At 52.0% G+C, this 17,200-nt stretch overlaps 1 protein-coding gene across 5 annotated transcripts in view; it reads left to right on the top strand.

Annotated features, from left to right (window-relative positions):
- RREB1 (ras responsive element binding protein 1) overlaps positions 1-17,200 on the top strand; it is a 126,096-nt gene that overhangs the window by 96,596 nt on the left and 12,300 nt on the right. For all 5 annotated transcript variants that reach the window (XM_034660364.1, XM_034660365.1, XM_019795019.2 and 2 more), the window contains 2 exons: positions 7,979-8,168; positions 9,211-12,109. In XM_034660364.1, coding sequence (XP_034516255.1) covers positions 7,979-8,168; positions 9,211-12,109 — 3,089 coding nt within the window. The remainder of the gene's footprint in view (positions 1-7,978; positions 8,169-9,210; positions 12,110-17,200) is intronic.

Below are 17,200 nucleotides of genomic sequence, written 5' to 3'. Positions count from 1 at the left end.
ACAGGAAAAAATGAAGCATGAAATCCCTTTTAAAAAGGAATGTCAGTCTTTCGATTAAAAGACTGTAATGAGCAAGAAATTCAGTATCTCAAGGAAGTAGCCAGGGTGAGCTCAGCTTTCTCGGCAAGGTGTCTCCCAGGTTCTGATGACAGGGGCCGGGCTGGCTGGCTGCTCAGGGAGTTTGAGTGGCAGGGAAGGCTCCCAGGTGAGCCACTGTCCGGTGTCCAGCCATTAATATGTGCCCTGGGTTGGAGAAGGAGCTGGGGCGTCTGCCAATCACTGTCCTCTGAGGAGAGTGTCGCAGAGTGGGAGTTAGTCCAGCCAGCTCCATCCCAGCCTGCCACCTAGTGTGTCCCTGGCCCCCCCGGGGTGAGCCGAGGCTGGTTCCCCGTCTGGAAAATTCATTTGTGGACTGTGGTGAGGAGGAAGGGGGCAGTCCAGTCCTCAGACTGCAGCAGACACCAGATGGGTATCCCATCCCAAGGAAACTGAGGCATCCCATTCAGGGGCTTCTCCCAGGTACTTTGTATTTGACAAGAGAACATGAAAGCCGTCTGCTCTTGAGTTCTTGTCATAGAGAGCCCCTTTGGTCTCGTTCTGCTCTGGAAAAGGTTGGGAAGCTGAATGACTATTTATATTTGGTTTGAGTCCTCCCTACCGCATTTTGTAATCCAGCTGTGAAAACTGGATAGTTAGAAGCTTGAAGGGACTACTGGCTAGCTTTAAATAGTAGAACCATGTATCATGTTCCTTAGATGGTTGGGGAAACTGGAGATTCTAAAGAAACGTTTCCTAATGTTTGAAATTTGCCAAAGCATCCTTTCAAAAATTAAATGTTTAGCATAGTAAAAAAAAAATTATATAATTTATATAAAATCCTTTCTTGATGGAGGTCCCCTGCCCCTTAACTGCCGTCATGGTAGATGTGATACTGCCATAAAGGCGAGGCACCTGGAGGGGAGGTGCTGGTTATCTATTCCAATTGCTCTTAAGTTTCTCTGTGGACTTCAGCGTTTTGTCTTGTTCTGGAGAGTTGAGGTCACCAGGTGAATACGGTATTACTGCAGCAAGCACTGGGAGGAGCTCATCCCAAATTTGTTGAGCCACAAGGTTTTTGTTTTTTGTTTTAAAGCTTTTTCGTGGCCTTGCATTTTCCACGTCGGTAAATCCCATTGCTAGTAACTTTGCCTTCAGACTTACCTTGGCTGGACTCTCAGTCTTGGATGCGTTTGCAGGCTTCCTTCCCATCGTAGGTACTTCGAGAGGGCTATTTGGGAAACCTGCTCCAGTTGGTGGGGACACATTCCTTCTTTCAGGGCTGGTGTCCCGGATGGTGACAGCTATTCCTGATAGGGTAACTGTTTGCTCTCCTATGAGCCTTCAAAACTGCTGGCTTTGTGTCAGGTTTCCTCTTGGACCCTCACCCCCTGCACAGACTGCCCAGGCCATAAGAGCACATTTTTCACATTTCTACCCTAGCCCAGGGTTATATAGTTTTCTCTGAAGAAATCAGTAAGAGGGAAGAATGTAGCCTTTTCCCAGAAGGGCATGGGTTGTAAAAGAACTGATATCATGGTGCCCTGTCAGGCATGCTGTGGGAGGAGTCTGTCCTCAGTTCGTGACTTCAGAAAAAAATTTTTTTAAAGATTTTATTTATTTATTTGACAGAGAGAGAGAGACAGCCAGCGAGAGAGGGAACACAAACAGGGGGAGTGGGAGAGGAAGAAGCTCAGGCTCCCAGCGGAGCAGGGAGCCCGATGCGGGGCTAGATCCCAGGACCCTGGGATCACGCCCTGAGCCGAAGGCAGACGCTCAATGACTGAGCCACCCAGGCGCCCCGTGGCTTCAGAATTTTTTAAGACTAGTGGGTCTGGGTATGAGTAAGAACATCATTCGTTGTCATTTAAGCCCTTTGAGAATTTCAAAGGAGAAAGCCGTCAGCTAAGGAAGGAGAGGATCTCCTTGACCTGCTGGAGCTGGCTTCTTCCAGCCCTTGCCTCGCTGTCCATGGCCTGTGACGGCCGCCCCAGAGGCTGAGCTCTGGCTGGTGGCGTCGATCTCTCTGGTTTCAGGACCAGTGCAGGTCTCTGTGCCTGTGAGAATTGGGCTTCTCTTCCAGGCCAGCCCACGTCAAATCTAGGGCTGGTCTGCTGTGTGATTTTGCTTATTTGTTTAATTTTTGCAGGAGAAGGGACAGGAAGGGCTGTGGATAAAGTGTATATTGAAGGTTTTCTGTGTTCGTGGTGTGTCCCTCCAGCCCCCAGGGGCCGCAGTGGAAACTTGGCTCATCCCCCACCCCCGCCTACTGCTGGGAGGCATTTCCCTCCCTTAAGACCCCCACCCCATCCCTCTCCTATCTGTGCTTCACACCTACCCATACCGCTTCAGTGACAGTGCAAGCGGTGCTAAGGGAGGCAGGGGTGGGGGGTAGCAGATAAGCTGCAGGCAGCTGCTTCGCCCCTCTGCTGTTAAGACAGGCCTGACTGCATGCCCCGAAACTATACCTCCTGCCTTCCCACCCACCCTAACACAACTGCAGAGTCCCGGCCCCCGTAATAGGAGCCGCCATGACCGAGCAGCCCTGCGGGTGGCTGGGATGTCACATGGCTGGGGGGGGCGGGGGTGGAAATGGTACGATCTCCAGGATTCTCAGTTAAGTTTTCTTTCTGATAGAAGCATTTGCAAAAATGTGCTGGAATTCAGGTGTTTTCTGGGTGAAACGCTGTTTCTGTGAGCAGACTGATTTGGAGTTCACACATAGACAGGTGTATGTTTGTAAGATGAGGATGGGCGGAATGTCCATGTGTTTGATTTGTAACCTCACCTTGTCTTTGGAGTCTTTCCCTCCGATGCATTTTTGTTTTTCTTAATTTATTTCAGTATGTGATTTAAAAAGGAAAAAAGAAAGTTTTGTTTTTAGAAGAGTTCTATTGGCATCTGTAAATCCTGTGACTAGGATTCAGTAGTTACACTTTCCCCCAAATGCATTGATCTTACTGACAGTGAAGTTCTCCATTTGGGAAAGTTGCCCTCCTCTTGCATTGCCACGGTATCAGAAAGCAATCTCTTGAGTTTGTGAGATTTCCCTCTGGCACACTGTCAGAATCACACGCAAGATGAAATCGCCCTCCAGCACTCTGCGGCCCTACGACTTCTAAAGTGCAGTCCTGCTCCTTTGGAATGTTCTGCAGTGGTACTGTCCATGAGTTCCTGGAGTGGCATCCAGGGAGGGGGTGAGGGGAGAGTTGTGGGGCCCACCTGACCCATGGCTGTGGTCTTCATGGAGACTGACAAGCCCAAGTGAGGTTAGCAAATACCCCAAGATCAGAGCCCGCAGCACGCAGCGTCGCCCACAGAGTGACAATGATCTCCATTGTCCTTGAAGAGCTCTTAGAAACAGTTGCAGAGTGTTCTTCCCGGGACCTTGGGAAGGCTGGTGAACCAGAGTGTCTCTGGCTGACAAAGGCCTGTCCAAATGTTTCTGGGTGATGGTTTTCCACACTGGTTGTATTTAAGGTCTGCCAACAGGTGCCGAGCGGGAGATGGGAAGCTGTGTTTTTCTGTGGGGTTTCATTTTCTGCCTTTAACCATCCCTGCATGTGTTTCTGGTTTCAAAGCAGGGTCCCCCCCGCCCTGTCACTTTTCAAGAAACATATAAGATGACGTTCTGTATCTTTTCAGAAGTGAAATAGGAGCGCATTGATTGAATCCCATGAATGGAGAGGTGTGAAGTTGTGGCTCTGGGCCTTACTTAGGTTTTATTAGGGGCTCTGAGTGCATGTGCAGGCTGGGATAGCCTGCGCTTCTCTTCTGAGCTGCGGCCCCGGGAGCGTGGGTGGGGGCAGGGAGGAAGCAGGTGGCTCAAGACAGAGGGCAACTAGGAAGAACATGTGTTTCTCCCATGTGTCTCAAGATTAAACTGAAGCAGTGGAGACAGCGGGAAACTTACTGAGAATGAAGAGAGAGAACACATTCTTTCGAAATTAAAATTCATTTTCCCTGCGTTTTTATGTTTGCTGTTGTGGCCAGGAAATGGGCTCTTCCTGATGGTTTTTGTTCCCAGCAATATACGGTCATGGTTAAGTTTTCAGTAGCACCTTGCAGTTTTCCAAGCATTTTATTCTCTATCCCTGACAGTAACTTTAACAATCCTCATGTTACAGATGAGAGAGAATTGGGGGATCAGAGAAGGATGGGAAAGAGCTCTACCAGGCCTGGGACATTGGGTGTCCACAGATTCAAGGGCCTGTCACTTAGTTCTCATTGTAGTAAGGAGGTCACTGAGGGAGCAGTTCCTATCTCAGGCCTGTTTGGGAAATTTTGCCCAGCAGGCAATCAAAATACAAATGAAATAAGTTGTCCAAGATGGCACAACCTCCACTTCCCCTCCCACCGTCTCTGGTCCCCGAGCCCATCTCACACCACTCCCCAGCTACCTTCCATGGGGGACACAGAGCTTGTGGTTTGTGCCGGTTAATTCAGTCTTGTGTTTATTGAGCACGTACCATATGCGAAACTGTCCTGGAGGCCAGAAACGGGAGGGGCTTGAAGGTGAACAAGAGAATGGAACGAGGAGGTAGACATGTTAGAAGTGAAGAAGACTTGGTGTCATTAAAAACTCACGGCTGGGCGCCTGGGTGGCTCAGTCGGTTAAGCAGCTGCTTTTGGCTCAGGTCATGATCCCAGGGTCCTGGGATCGAGTCCCGCGTCGGGCTACCTGCTCAGCGGGGAGTCTGCTTCTCTCTCTTCCTCTGCCTGCTGCTCCCCCTGCGTGTGCTTTCTCCTTCTCTCTGTCAAATAAATAAAGTCTTTTTAGAAAAAATAAAACACCTACAGATGTCCTACACAAAGTGTATGTAGTCGGTGCTCACCATTCATTTGGAAAGGGCAAGTGCAGACGTCAGGTTCAGAGTGCCCACAAGTGGCAGCCCTCGGCGCTTGCCCTTGATTTCGTTACCTCCTCCGGTTCTCACCTTCCAGGGAAGGCACAGAGCTTCCCAAACCTCACCTGCTTCTGGCCAAGATAGGATAGAGGGGGAGAGGCAGGGAGAGAGAAACTTGGAACTATCTCTAGTTCACAAAGGGCCACACCAGATGAGGCCACAGGGTGGCTCGCTCTGCCTGCTCGTAGATCCCAGCTGTGGAGCTTCCCGAGCCCTGGGCCCGGTGCCTCCCTCTGGCTCCCAGCCTGTCCACCTTTCTTCCAGAGGTTCTGATTGTCCCATAGGTTTGCTGGGGAAATGGGCTCCTTCCCTTCTCGCATGCCAGAGTGAGACTCAGTGTAAGGGCTTCTCTTCTGGGGGTTTTTGTGGACTGAACCGCCCCCCCCATGCAGGTTCTGCAAATCCTGCTTTGGATGTTGTTGAAGCTCAGAAAAAGAGACAAGAAATCTGCCCACTCTCCTTAGCCATTTGCAGTTAGCTGTGTCTCCCTCTTTTCTTGTTTTTCTTGTTTAGGTGTTTCTCTTTTACGTGTATTAGGATCATGTTAAACATATGACAAGCAAAGTGCAGTGCGATGAGCCCTCGTGCACCCATCCCCCAGTTTCAGGAATACCCAGCCCACTGTGTTTCCTCTCTTCTCCCATCCCAGATAATTTCACAAGTCCCAGGCATCACATTTCACTTACCAGTATCTCATTATGTATCTATAAAGGAAAGCGACTTAAAAACACACAGCCGAAGTATTACCACAACTTAAAGAAGTAACAGTGGTTTCTTACTATCATCCAATGTCTGGTCGGCATTAAATGTTCCCAGTCCAGACACTTCTCTCCAGGTCAGTGGAGAGCTTCCAGCTGATTGATGGGGTGGTGACGAGGAATGTGCAGTTGAACTTGAGTCTGGGGGGACTGAAGTCACCAGGGTGGAAGAGAAGAGCGTCCTTTCCAGGGCAGCAGGACAGGACAGAGCTGCCGTGGGACCTCGAGGTCACAGCCCCTCCACTCATGTAGCATGACACTTGACCAGAGCATCACCGGAGCAGCTTCGGCCAGGCTCCTTCCCTCCTTCACTTCCTCACGGCCGAGCCCTCCGAGTGCTTTGGCCAGGGTTCCCTGTGGTTGGGGGCCACCCTCCAGGCCCCCTGAACTTGAGCTGCGTGCATGCAAGGGATTGCTGGGGAGCAGGGCCATGGAGGGAGGAGGAAGCGGCGCCGTGTGGGCCCACGGCCGTGAGAACTGTCAGTACATAAAGGCAGCCTGGGTTCTCTGTGGCCCTGGCTTCCCCGGAGCCTTCGTCACGCTCGGTGAGCCGAAGTACAACTCTCAGAAAGAGTTTTGTGTTTTGAGCGGCTCGTGGGAAGCCGGTATTCTAAATTTAATGGAACAATGACAGGAATCTCGATGGCGAGATGCGGCTGGGGTGGCCTCGCCAGATAGGAGAGGTGGACATAGAGCAGGACCTCGCTTGCCGTGGCCTGCCACAGTGCGATAAGGACAGCGGAGTTGCACATACTTGGCACTTCTTCCTTTCAGCGCGAGAGGAGGACGAGCTCAGCTGCTTCACGGGTGATTTATTATCTCTTTATTAACAGAGAAGAATTTCAGAGCAAAGAAAGTTTCCACTAAGGTGTGTGCGGTGAAACCTCGGGCAGGTGGCTCTAGCCCTCGGTGTCCCGCGTTCCTTCCCTGTAGAGCACTAGTAGCACCTGCTTTAGGACAAATGTGTCTGTATGTGCAAATACTTGGGAAGGTGCTAGGCCCACAGCGCTGTCCAATAGAACTTTCTGCGGTCACAGAAGCATAGACATGTGTTAGAGCTACACTACCTGAGGCCACTGTTGAAATGAGAGTAATGTGACTGAGGAAATGCTAATTAAATAGCCACATGGGGCTCCGGTGGCTACTGTATTCAGTACCGGTCTAGGGGATGTTGATAATACCATAGCGATCGGGTGGTCGTTAGGAAGGTTCTCAGTGAAGACCCAGAAGGTGACACTGGTATGAAGAGTGGAGGAAGCACATAAAATGCATTTGGGGGCGCCTGGGTGGCTCAGTCAGTTAAGCATCTGACTCTCGATTTCGGCTCCGGTCATGATCTCAGGCTCCTCGCTGGGCGTGGAACCTGCTTAAGATTCTCTCCCTCTCCCTCTGTTCCCCCTCCCTCTCTCTATCTCTCTCCCTCCCCGTCTAGAAAAATAAAAATAATAATAAAATGCATTTGTTTCACATCTGTGGGGCCCAGGACACTTAAGGTGTAGGTCATCTCTAGGGCGGAGGGTGCCAATCTTCAGATGGACTGCATCTGTGGGAGTCTTTCAAGGAAAAGGCGACAGCATCGTAACAGGTGCAGGCGGGAGGATGAACGGGGTTCATATCTTATCTTTGCTTCGTACTGGCTGTGTGACCTCAGCCACGTTGTGTGAGGTTTTTGTTTTTATCTGTAAGGTGAAAGTCAAGATACCCACCCACCGGCCAGGGGTGTGCTCCCTGCCCCTCGTCTAAGGGCCACAGTTGTTCTTCACATAATGACAGTAATAATATCAGAATTGATACATAGTCACTGTCGTGTGCTATTAATTCACTTGGAGAATTTGATTATCATTTCATCCTGATCATTTCATCCCCATCAGAGACCAGGGTTGCTCTACATTCTTTGCAAAGGTATGCTATTTGGCTTTTAAACATTTATGGTCTTTAGAATCCATTGAGCCAAGGGAGGGAGCAAAAACCTTTGAAATGATTGCTCTATGCTACATCATTCAGGTACGAAGTAAGCCTGCAACTGTGGCTTCGGGTTCCCGGCTAGCTTATTGGAGACACCTGTTCTGTCTGCAAAGATTAGGATACCCGGAAGTTGGTAAAATGTCATTTTTTGTAAAGGAAGAGTTTTCTTGGTGCTAACCATGAACATTGTGGCTTCTTGATGTCCTATCATTTTTATTTCAATGAATTGAAGCAACAAAAACATATGCGCTACTGGACAAGCAGAAAGTCTGACTTGACTGCTCCCTATATCCTTTCCCTTTCTTCTGCCAGATGTGACATTTGCTGTGTTACGTTTCGAACACATCGAGGATTGCTGCGCCACAATGCACTTGTCCACAAACAACTTCCCAGGGACGCGATGGGAAGGCCTTTCATACAGAACAACCCTTCCATTCCTGCTGGCTTCCATGACTTAGGATTCACTGACTTCTCCTGTAGGAAGTTTCCTCGAATTTCTCAGGTATTTTGCTCAGCCTGTGGACCCAGCAGCCCCCTCCTCGGGCCGTGTTATTGGACTAGACCCCCTCACCCTCACGCTTCCCTTCCTTAAAATGTTGTCAGTTGGGTTTTGTCTTTTTTTTTTTTTTTTTTTTTTTTAATCACAACCTTTTCTCTTGAAATTCAGCTTGATCTTTTCAGTGTTCACTGGGTCGTTGAGCTGAGAGGGATAGTAGATGGGTTTTTATTTTGTGTTGTATTTCTTACTAACTTGAGTATGTATCTGACCTCACCTGTGCTTTTTGCCCATTCTTGGGGCATTTGGATTTGAAGTTATAAATTGCTCACCACCCCTACCCCAGCCCTATCTGAATTGAATTTGTATTTTTTAAATACTTCTATTTTAATGCCCATATTACAGGTAAATGTTTCCAGTGTTGTAGTTTCTATTAAAAATGTTTTCAGTCATTATTAACCTGAACCATATTTGTTCTCTGCCTAGAAAATACCTGCCAAAACTATTTTGAATCTATTTTTTTTAATTGAGATAGAGGATATCAACAGGGAAACTCTTGAGGCACAGAATCTCAAGTTCAATAAATTATTCCATATGTGTACACCCATATGCATACAGCCACATGTATGCACTCACATAACCCTCCCCCCAGGTGGCGCTGCCTCACACCCCTTCCCAGGCAATGCCGTTTCTCCCACGATCACGAAGGTAGCCAGTTCTCCACTGGTGGTAGGAAGTCCCCAGCCCATTAGTTTTCCAGGACACCATTTTTGAGAGAATTAATCCTGTCTTTGTGCTATTGTGACTTAACCGTATTTCATTGCTTCTCTGAGGTACCCTAGGGATTGATGTCATTCATCAGGCAAGATGATGCTTAAGATGCTTTGGGGTTTTGCTGATTCAGTCCAGACCAGGAATTAGCAAGCAGGGGAGGCCAGGGCTGCGGACTGGGGCAGCTTATACAACAGATACCTTCTGCATCTCGGGGTAGTGATGATTTTTCCATCCTCTTTCTTCCCTTGCTGTTGCCAACCTGGCATCCACGCAGGCCTGGTGTGAGACAAACCTGCGAAGGTGCATCAGCGAGCAGCACCGTTTCGTCTGCGATACGTGTGACAAGGCGTTCCCCATGCTCTCCTCGCTCGCCCTGCACAGGCAGACCCACGTCGCCATGGACCAGGCACGGGAAAGACTGCAGGCCAAGACCCTGCCCGGGGATGCCCTGGACCAGAAGGTCTTCCTGGCCTTGCTGGGCCTGCAGCACACCAAAGACGTCAGGCCTGCCCCCACCGAGGAGCCCTTGCCGGATGACAACCAAGCAATACAGCTCCAGACACTCAAGTGTCAGCTACCTCAGGACCCGGGCTGCACCAGCATGCTGAGTCTGTCTCCTTTCGAAGCTGCTTCCCTGGGCGGCTCTCTCACGGTCCTCCCGGCTACCAAGGAGAGCATGAAGCACTTGTCCCTGCAGCCCTTCCAGAAGGGCTTCATCATCCAGCCCGACAGCAGTATTGTGGTCAAGCCCATCTCCGGTGAGTCGGCCATTGAGCTGGCGGACATCCAGCAGATCCTGAAGATGGCAGCCTCGGCTCCCCCTCAGATCAGTCTTCCGCCACTCTCCAAGGCCCCCGCGGCCCCTCTGCAGGCCATCTTCAAACATATGCCCCCTCTGAAGCCAAAGCCCCTGGTCACCCCGCGGACGGTGGTGGCCACATCGACGCCCCCCCCTCTCCTCAACGCCCAGCAGGCCTCCCCCGGCTGCATCAGCCCCAGCCTCCCCCCGCCGCCCCTGAAGCTCCTCAAAGGCCCCATGGAGGCAGCTTCCAGTATTCACCTGCTGCCGTCGCAGGCTGGAGCCCAGCCAGACACAGCCACACAGCTGTTCCTGCAGCAGCCGCGGGCAGACCTGCCCGGCCAGGCCGAGATGAAGACGCAGCTGGAGCAAGACAGCATCATCGAGGCCCTGCTACCGCTGAGCATGGAGGCCAAGATCAAGCAGGAGATAACGGAGGGGGACCTCAAGGCCATCATGACGGGGCCCGGCGGCAAGAAGACGCCGGCCATGCGCAAGGTGCTCTACCCCTGCCGCTTCTGCAACCAGGTGTTCGCCTTCTCCGGGGTGCTGCGCGCCCACGTGCGCTCCCACCTGGGCATCTCGCCGTACCAGTGCAACATCTGCGACTACATCGCCGCCGACAAGGCCGCGCTCATCCGCCACCTGCGCACGCACAGCGGCGAGCGCCCCTACATCTGCAAGATCTGCCACTACCCCTTCACCGTCAAGGCCAACTGCGAGCGGCACCTGCGCAAGAAGCACCTCAAGGCCACGCGCAAGGACATCGAGAAGAACATCGAGTACGTGACCAGCAGCGCGGCCGAGATGGTGGACGCCTTCTGCTCCCCGGACACGGTGTGCCGGCTGTGCGGCGAGGACCTGAAGCACTACCGCGCGCTGCGTATCCACATGCGCACGCACTGCGGCCGCGGCCTGGGCGGCTGCCCCAAGGGCCGCAAGCCCTTCGAGTGCAAGGAGTGCAGCGCCGCCTTCTCGGCCAAGCGCAACTGCATCCACCACATCCTGAAGCAGCACCTGCACGTGCCCGAGCACGACATCGAGAGCTACGTCCTGGCCGCCGACGGCCTGAGCCCCGCCGACGCGGCTGCCGAGGCCTCAGGGAGGATCGAGGACGCTGGCGGGACCTTCGGCGAACGGAAACCCCTGGGCCCCTTCCTGGAGCCGCAGAACGGCTTTCTTCACGGGGGCCCCACCCAGCCTCTGCCTCCCCACATCTCCGTCAAGTTGGAGCCTGCCAGCAACTTCACGGTGGACTTCAATGAGCCCCTGGACTTTTCCCAGAAGGGCCTGGCCCTGGTCCAGGTGAAGCAGGAGAATGCCCCCTCCTTCCTAAGCCCCTCCTCCTCGGCGCCCTATGACTGCTCCATGGAGCCCATCGACCTGTCCATCCCCAAGAACTTCAGGAAAGGAGACAAGGATGTGTCTGCTCCTGGCGAAGCCAAGAAGCCTGAGCAGGAACCAGGGAGCGGGGAGCAGCCCTCTTCCTGTCCTCCGCCGTGCCCCACCCTGCCAGTGACCTTGGGGCCCAGCGGGGTCCTGGAAAAACCCGTGGCCTCTGCAGCCTCCACTCTGGAAGCCCACGCTCAGCCCCTGCAGGGCTCTGTGCAGCTTGCTGTCCCCATCTACTCCTCAGCTCTGGTCAACAGCTCCCCCATCTTGGGCAATTCCACCCTAATCAGCAGCCCAGCATTGCTGCGGCCGCTGCGCCCCAAGCCCCCGTTGCTCTTGCCAAAGCCCCCCGTGACGGAAGAGCTGCCCCCACTGGCCTCCATCGCCCAGATCATCTCATCTGTGTCCTCAGCCCCCACCTTGCTGAAAGCTAAGGTGGCCGACCCAGGGCCCACGAGCACTGGCAGTCACAGCACAGCCCCCGACAGCTTAGGAAGCGCTGTCCCCAGAGCTGCCGCCGCCCCCACCAACACCAGCAGCCCAAAAGAATCCAGCGACCCACCCCCTCCTGCCACCAGCCCGGAGGCGGCCTCGCCCACCGAGCAGGGGCCAGTGAGCTTGTCCAAGAAGAGGGGCCGGAAAAAGGGCATGAGGAGCCGGCCCCGCTCCAGCAGCAGCGGTGTGGACCTGGACTCCAGCGGGGAGTTCGCCAGCATCGAGAAGATGCTGGCCACGACAGACACCAACAAGTTCAGTCCGTTTCTACAGACCACAGAGGACGACGCTCAGGACGAAGTGGCTGGAGCCCCCGCGGACCCCCACGGGCCCAGTGACGAAGAGCAGGGCAGCCCTCCCGAAGACAAGCTGCTGAGGGTGAAGCGGAACTCCTATGCCAACTGTCTACAGAAGATCACCTGTCCCCACTGCCCGCGGGTCTTCCCCTGGGCCAGCTCCCTGCAGCGGCACATGCTTACCCACACTGGTAAGAGGGCCCGCCAGGCCGGGAGTGCTCCTGCCCGTGGGGAGGCTTTGGCCTGGCCGGCCAGGGAGGGGGGCACAGGGGGGCAGGCTCGGAAGCATGGGACCCTTTCCCCACGACCCCATTTCTAGCTTCTCCCTCAGTCTCGGAAGCAGGGGGCTTGCCTGCTGGTGCCAAGAGTTCTTCCCTGTGTGCCCTTGTCACCAGAATCACCTGTGGCCACTGTCTGGGCCCCCCCAAGGGCTGCTGGTGAAGGCAGGTGTTACATGTGGATGTTTGGGGGTGAAAACAGTCCTGGGCCCGTTGGATCACCGACTTTGTCCACCTCATCCCTTCCGCAGGATGTAGCAAGATTACCTGGTGACCCACAGGAGGCAGTGAGGGGAAAGCAGAAGTTGGTGTTAAGGGACTGGCCACGGTGGACTTGCCGCTCTGGCAGGAGCCGCTGCACCCCCAGTCCACAGAGCAGCTTTTCACATTTTGAATGTTCCGTGATGTTTCTTTGACTCCATATATTCTTAAAGGGAATAGTGCAAATTTCACAGTCCTCTTGTCATTTCACTAAGGCAATCCCGGCTTCCCGATTATGGGGAAAATCAGTGACAAATAGTGGTAGAATTTTTTTTTTAATTTTATTTATACTAAAATCATTAGCCGTTCTGGAGAAACACCCAAATATAGTAATGTTCTAAGTCTGATGTTCAGACTTAAACTGCCAAAACGATATCCCAAAGTATTTTTCAAGTGTTAGTTTCTGCATGTTGATTTTTTAAAGAGAAATTGAAGAGGATACATTTTTAAGTAATTTTGTACCAGGTGCTTCGCATAGTCTCACATGACCATACGCTTTCCTCTTAATTCTGATCTACTGAATATTTATATAGAGTTTATATCATTGAACTAAAGTTAAATTGGGTGAGATCCTTAGCCTTTTGGAGATTACCACCCGAATACTGATGGGTAGGACCTAAAACCCAATAGAGAATTGTATGATACAGGATTCCCAGGTAAAATACTGAATGCTAGTTAAATTTAAATTTCAGAGAAAAAGCAAATAATTTTTAGTGTAGGTATTTTTCCATGCAGTATTGGGGGTAGACTAAAAATTGAATTGTCGTTTATCTGAAATTCAGACCGAAGTGTTTTTGGTTGCTAAATCTGGCAACCCTAGTCAGTTACAAGGCTTACAAGGCTAAGGACCAGTAAGGGGAAGGTACTGGGAACTAGGTGTGAGCCATGCTCTGTACCCAGGGGGAAAGGCTTCATTCAGAAAGGGTGGTCATCACAGAAGCTTCCCAAGAAGCCCATGGCAGGCTGTTTCTACTAACGAGGGGGGGAGGTCGCCAGGCCCTCCCTGGGAAACGGGGAGGGAAGAGCAAGTTGTTGGGGGGGGTCTCTCTGGGCTGGTGGGGCCTCGAATCCAGGACTCAGGTGGCAGCAAGCCTGGGATGCCTGTGCACAAAGGACTCCAATATCAGAATTTGTAGATTTGTGTAGTATATGTTACATTTTCAGACTGTCATTTTTATTTGAAATCCTATAAGCCTGACAAAGTCAAGTCACAGTTCTCTGAAGAAAGCAGTTCAGAAAAGAAAATGCATCATAAACGGGAGGTGCCCCGAGCAGCAGGCTCTTGCTGCCCTTTTTGGGGGACATTTATTTGTCACCTGCAGAGCCTTTGGAGAAGTGAGTACTTCTGTTACCACTCTTCAGAAAGCAGATGGCTGGACCTGGTGGCTCTCGCCATGCCCTACCCTCTGCAGCCCCTGACGCCGCCCCCACCGCCCTCCCCACAGCTGGGAGTCCTGTGCTTAGTAGAAAGCGTGCACGTTGTCCGCGGGTGAGGCCATTCATTCCCGGACTTTCTCTTCCTAGCAAACCAGCAGTCTCCCTAGGAGGACCGGAGCGGCTGGCATTTCCTTCCCAGAGTTGTGTCCATGTCTTGCACGTGCCTGATAGGAGTTCCCACTTGTGAAGGCAGTCATTTCAGTCGCCTGGCTTTTGAATGCCAAAATGTCCTAGTGGGTGTAAAGTTTCATAGCTTCTGAAACCAGGCAAGGAAGATGGGAGGTTTGTTGAAGGTGGAGTAGGGTGGGGTGGGCGGAAATACCAGCATGTTCTGCCACTTCTCCCTAAGCAGTTCCTAGACCCTTGGTGGCTGTGTCTGCTGCACCCATCCGTGATGTCCTGTCCGACCACGTCCTCCGGCCTGGACTTGAGGGGAGCCCTCAGGGTCGGCAGAGACACCTGCCAGAGCTAGTCTTCATGACTGTCCCATGAGGGCGATGTTGTCCACATCTTGAAGCAGGGAAATGAAGGCTGAGAGAGGCTGACAGCCTGGCGGCCTGTGGGTGGGTCCTGAGCTGGTGGAGCCCGAGTACAGAGCCTGGGTCACATTCCCTGCGGCTGGCCCACGTGGGGGTGTGCGGTTGCTGCTTCTCTGTTGGCCGGTGTGGAGGGCATGCCTGCTTCTGCCTTTGTGACATGTTCCGACATGCTCCAGTGCAGAAGACTGGCAGGGGGCTGGAGAGGAGGCGAACACAGACACAGACCCGAATCCTAGTAGTGAGACCGAAGCATGGCCCGCATAGACGCTGTATGAGCCGCGTTCCCCGGGCTTTGTTAACTGCCTCTGCTGTTCTCCTGCGTCAGCTTCAGGGACAGTCTCAGCATCACTTCTGTTAAATAACTTTATGGAGCACTTGGCTGTGCCTGGTGCTGTGTTAGAACATTTTCCATTCATCGAGCGTCTCAGCTGGACGGAGCCTGGGAAACCAGCTGACCCATCCCCTCTTCCCACAGACGGGTGTTTTCCTGGTAGACGCTCTGCTCTTGAAGAATCCCCCAGCTGCATGTGTTTTGGGTTCCCTGGCTTTCTGCAGAAACCTTGGAATAAGATGGGGGCACATTTGTAGGCGCACGGAAGTTAAACACGGCTCTGAAAGGCCCTGTAAACAAAATGCAGTCTACAGAAAAGAGGCTTTTTTTTTTCTTTTTCTTTCTTTTTTTTTGGGGGGGGGTAGTGTTAAGATGTAGCTGTGTTCCAGCCCAAAGCTCTGAGCAGTGTCTGGGGTTCAGATTGTCATGAGGCAAACTGCCCCTGGGTCTCGAGGGTCCACCTCCTCCTGACCCCTTAGCAAATGCACAGAAGGACCTTAACATGCATACGTTGTCGCCGGCAGCATCAGGGAGACCAGTGGGGCTTGCTGCGGCCGGCCGAGGGGCCCGTGGCCTGTGTCTCAGGAGGAAGCCGGTGCCTGCCACCCAATTTCATCTTCCCTGCTGAGCTCTCTGTGCACTCTCCTCCTAGCCTGTGTCCTGGTGAGCAGGGACGGTTCCTGGTTCCTTGGCTCCTCTGCCTGAATAGTGCTGCTCCTTTGGGAGAGGACAGTCCGCTGTCCCTCCCCTCTCCCCCTCATTTAGGCCACAGGCCAAGAGAACACAAAGTGCTGTCCGCCCATTTCTGCTCCTCCTCATCTCCCTCTTTCTCTGCTCCCTTTTCTCCTAAAATGAAGGGTTCGGGAGCCTGGGATGGCTGAGCCTCTAGCTCTGACATTTTGGGATTCTCCCAGTTGGTTTTAGTGCCTTTTCTTGGCTAGCCTGGGGTCCTCCGCACTCATCCTGTCCCACCTGCCGCTCACAGGCACCCGGCATTAGGGTTGAAATCAGTACGATGTGCAGACCTCTGCGTGGAAAGTGCTTTGGACACCAGTGCTGTTGGCTACTTCTGGCTTTCTGAAGTGGCAGCCTTGGCCATGTTTGCCCAGCCAGCCGTGTGCGCACCTCTGTCACATACAGAAAGCAAGAAGCCTTCTCCACGAGGGTGCAAAGCCTTGGAAAGAAGTCTGTGGGCGGGAAGCCGAGTGATCGGACTTACTCTCGCTGTTCATTCTTCTCTTCCCAGTGGTCCCGGTGTCTGCCAGATAACATCACGTAGTACAGGGTTGCTCTCTTCTTACTGCTCTCTGGGAGGGAAACGGGCTAGCTGGTGGTTTTCTTGGCTCCTGTGGGAGGTGGAGGGAGGCCGTAGGTCTTTGGTGCTAAGGAGACTCCTTGTGGCTACAGGTACATTTAGGAACACCGCTGAGAGCAGTGACTTGTGGCAGTCACCCAAATAAATGAATTGTGTGATCTTTCCATGGACATTACCAATCAACAAGTTTTGGGGAAACCTGTCTGATTAAAAATACTGGAGGGGCTCACGCTTTTCTCTGTCCATGCACTCCAGAGAGCACACTACCCTTTAAAATGTAAGACTTGTCAATTAAACGTCAGTAAAAGTAACCGAGTGAATGAATGCATAAATGTCAGGCTTTTGCAGTGAGAAGGGGAACTTTGAGAGGTTCCTGTTCATTGTCACTTTGAGAACCTTCTGACATCATTGGGTCAGTGTCTGAATTTAGCACAAGATTCTGAATCTTCGTTGTGGGGCGTGAGCCTGGCTGTCCAAACCCAGCTGTAAAATCACAGAGTAAACCATGTAATGGGAAGAAGTAAGGAACTGGTGATTTTATTTAAAATCAAGAATCTTACAGTTCCTCGTCATTCCAGCTTCTGACTGGTTTTACTCCCAGCTGGGTCTCTCCCTCTCAGTCTGGCCTGACACAGAGAAGCTATGATATTTGATCTTGGACGATAAAATGTTACTTTTCATACTTAAAATAAAGACCGAATAATTGCGAAAGATTATGTTCAATTTTTAGTGGAAAGCAAGAATAATTTGAAGCATATACCAAAAAATATTAATAATAATAAATAAAACACAACTAGTTTTCACTCAAAAGCGGGGTTTTTTTTTGTTTTTTTGTTTTTTTTTTAATGTCATTTGTATAACTTAGCAGAAAACATTTCCTGAGCTTTGTGGAGGGAAACTTTGAAGCAGTCCTTGGGTTCTCCTCTTGATCCTGTAGGTCCCAGTGAGCTCCTTAAAAGCACACATGCCAGGCTTTTGGGTATCTCATTCCACGGTCTTTGCTGGTTCCAGGCATCTGTATTCTTAAAAGTTCACTGGTGATTTCGAAGCATCTCCTGAAAGGGTCTTGGAACTCAAGAGGGAAGGGATGGCCCCTTTCTTTGCTGCTGATGCTGGAACTT

Source organism: Ailuropoda melanoleuca, chromosome 5 (genome assembly GCF_002007445.2).
Source record: "Ailuropoda melanoleuca isolate Jingjing chromosome 5, ASM200744v2, whole genome shotgun sequence".
Taxonomy (NCBI): domain Eukaryota; kingdom Metazoa; phylum Chordata; class Mammalia; order Carnivora; family Ursidae; genus Ailuropoda; species Ailuropoda melanoleuca.
This window is presented reverse-complemented; position numbering and strand designations above follow the sequence as displayed.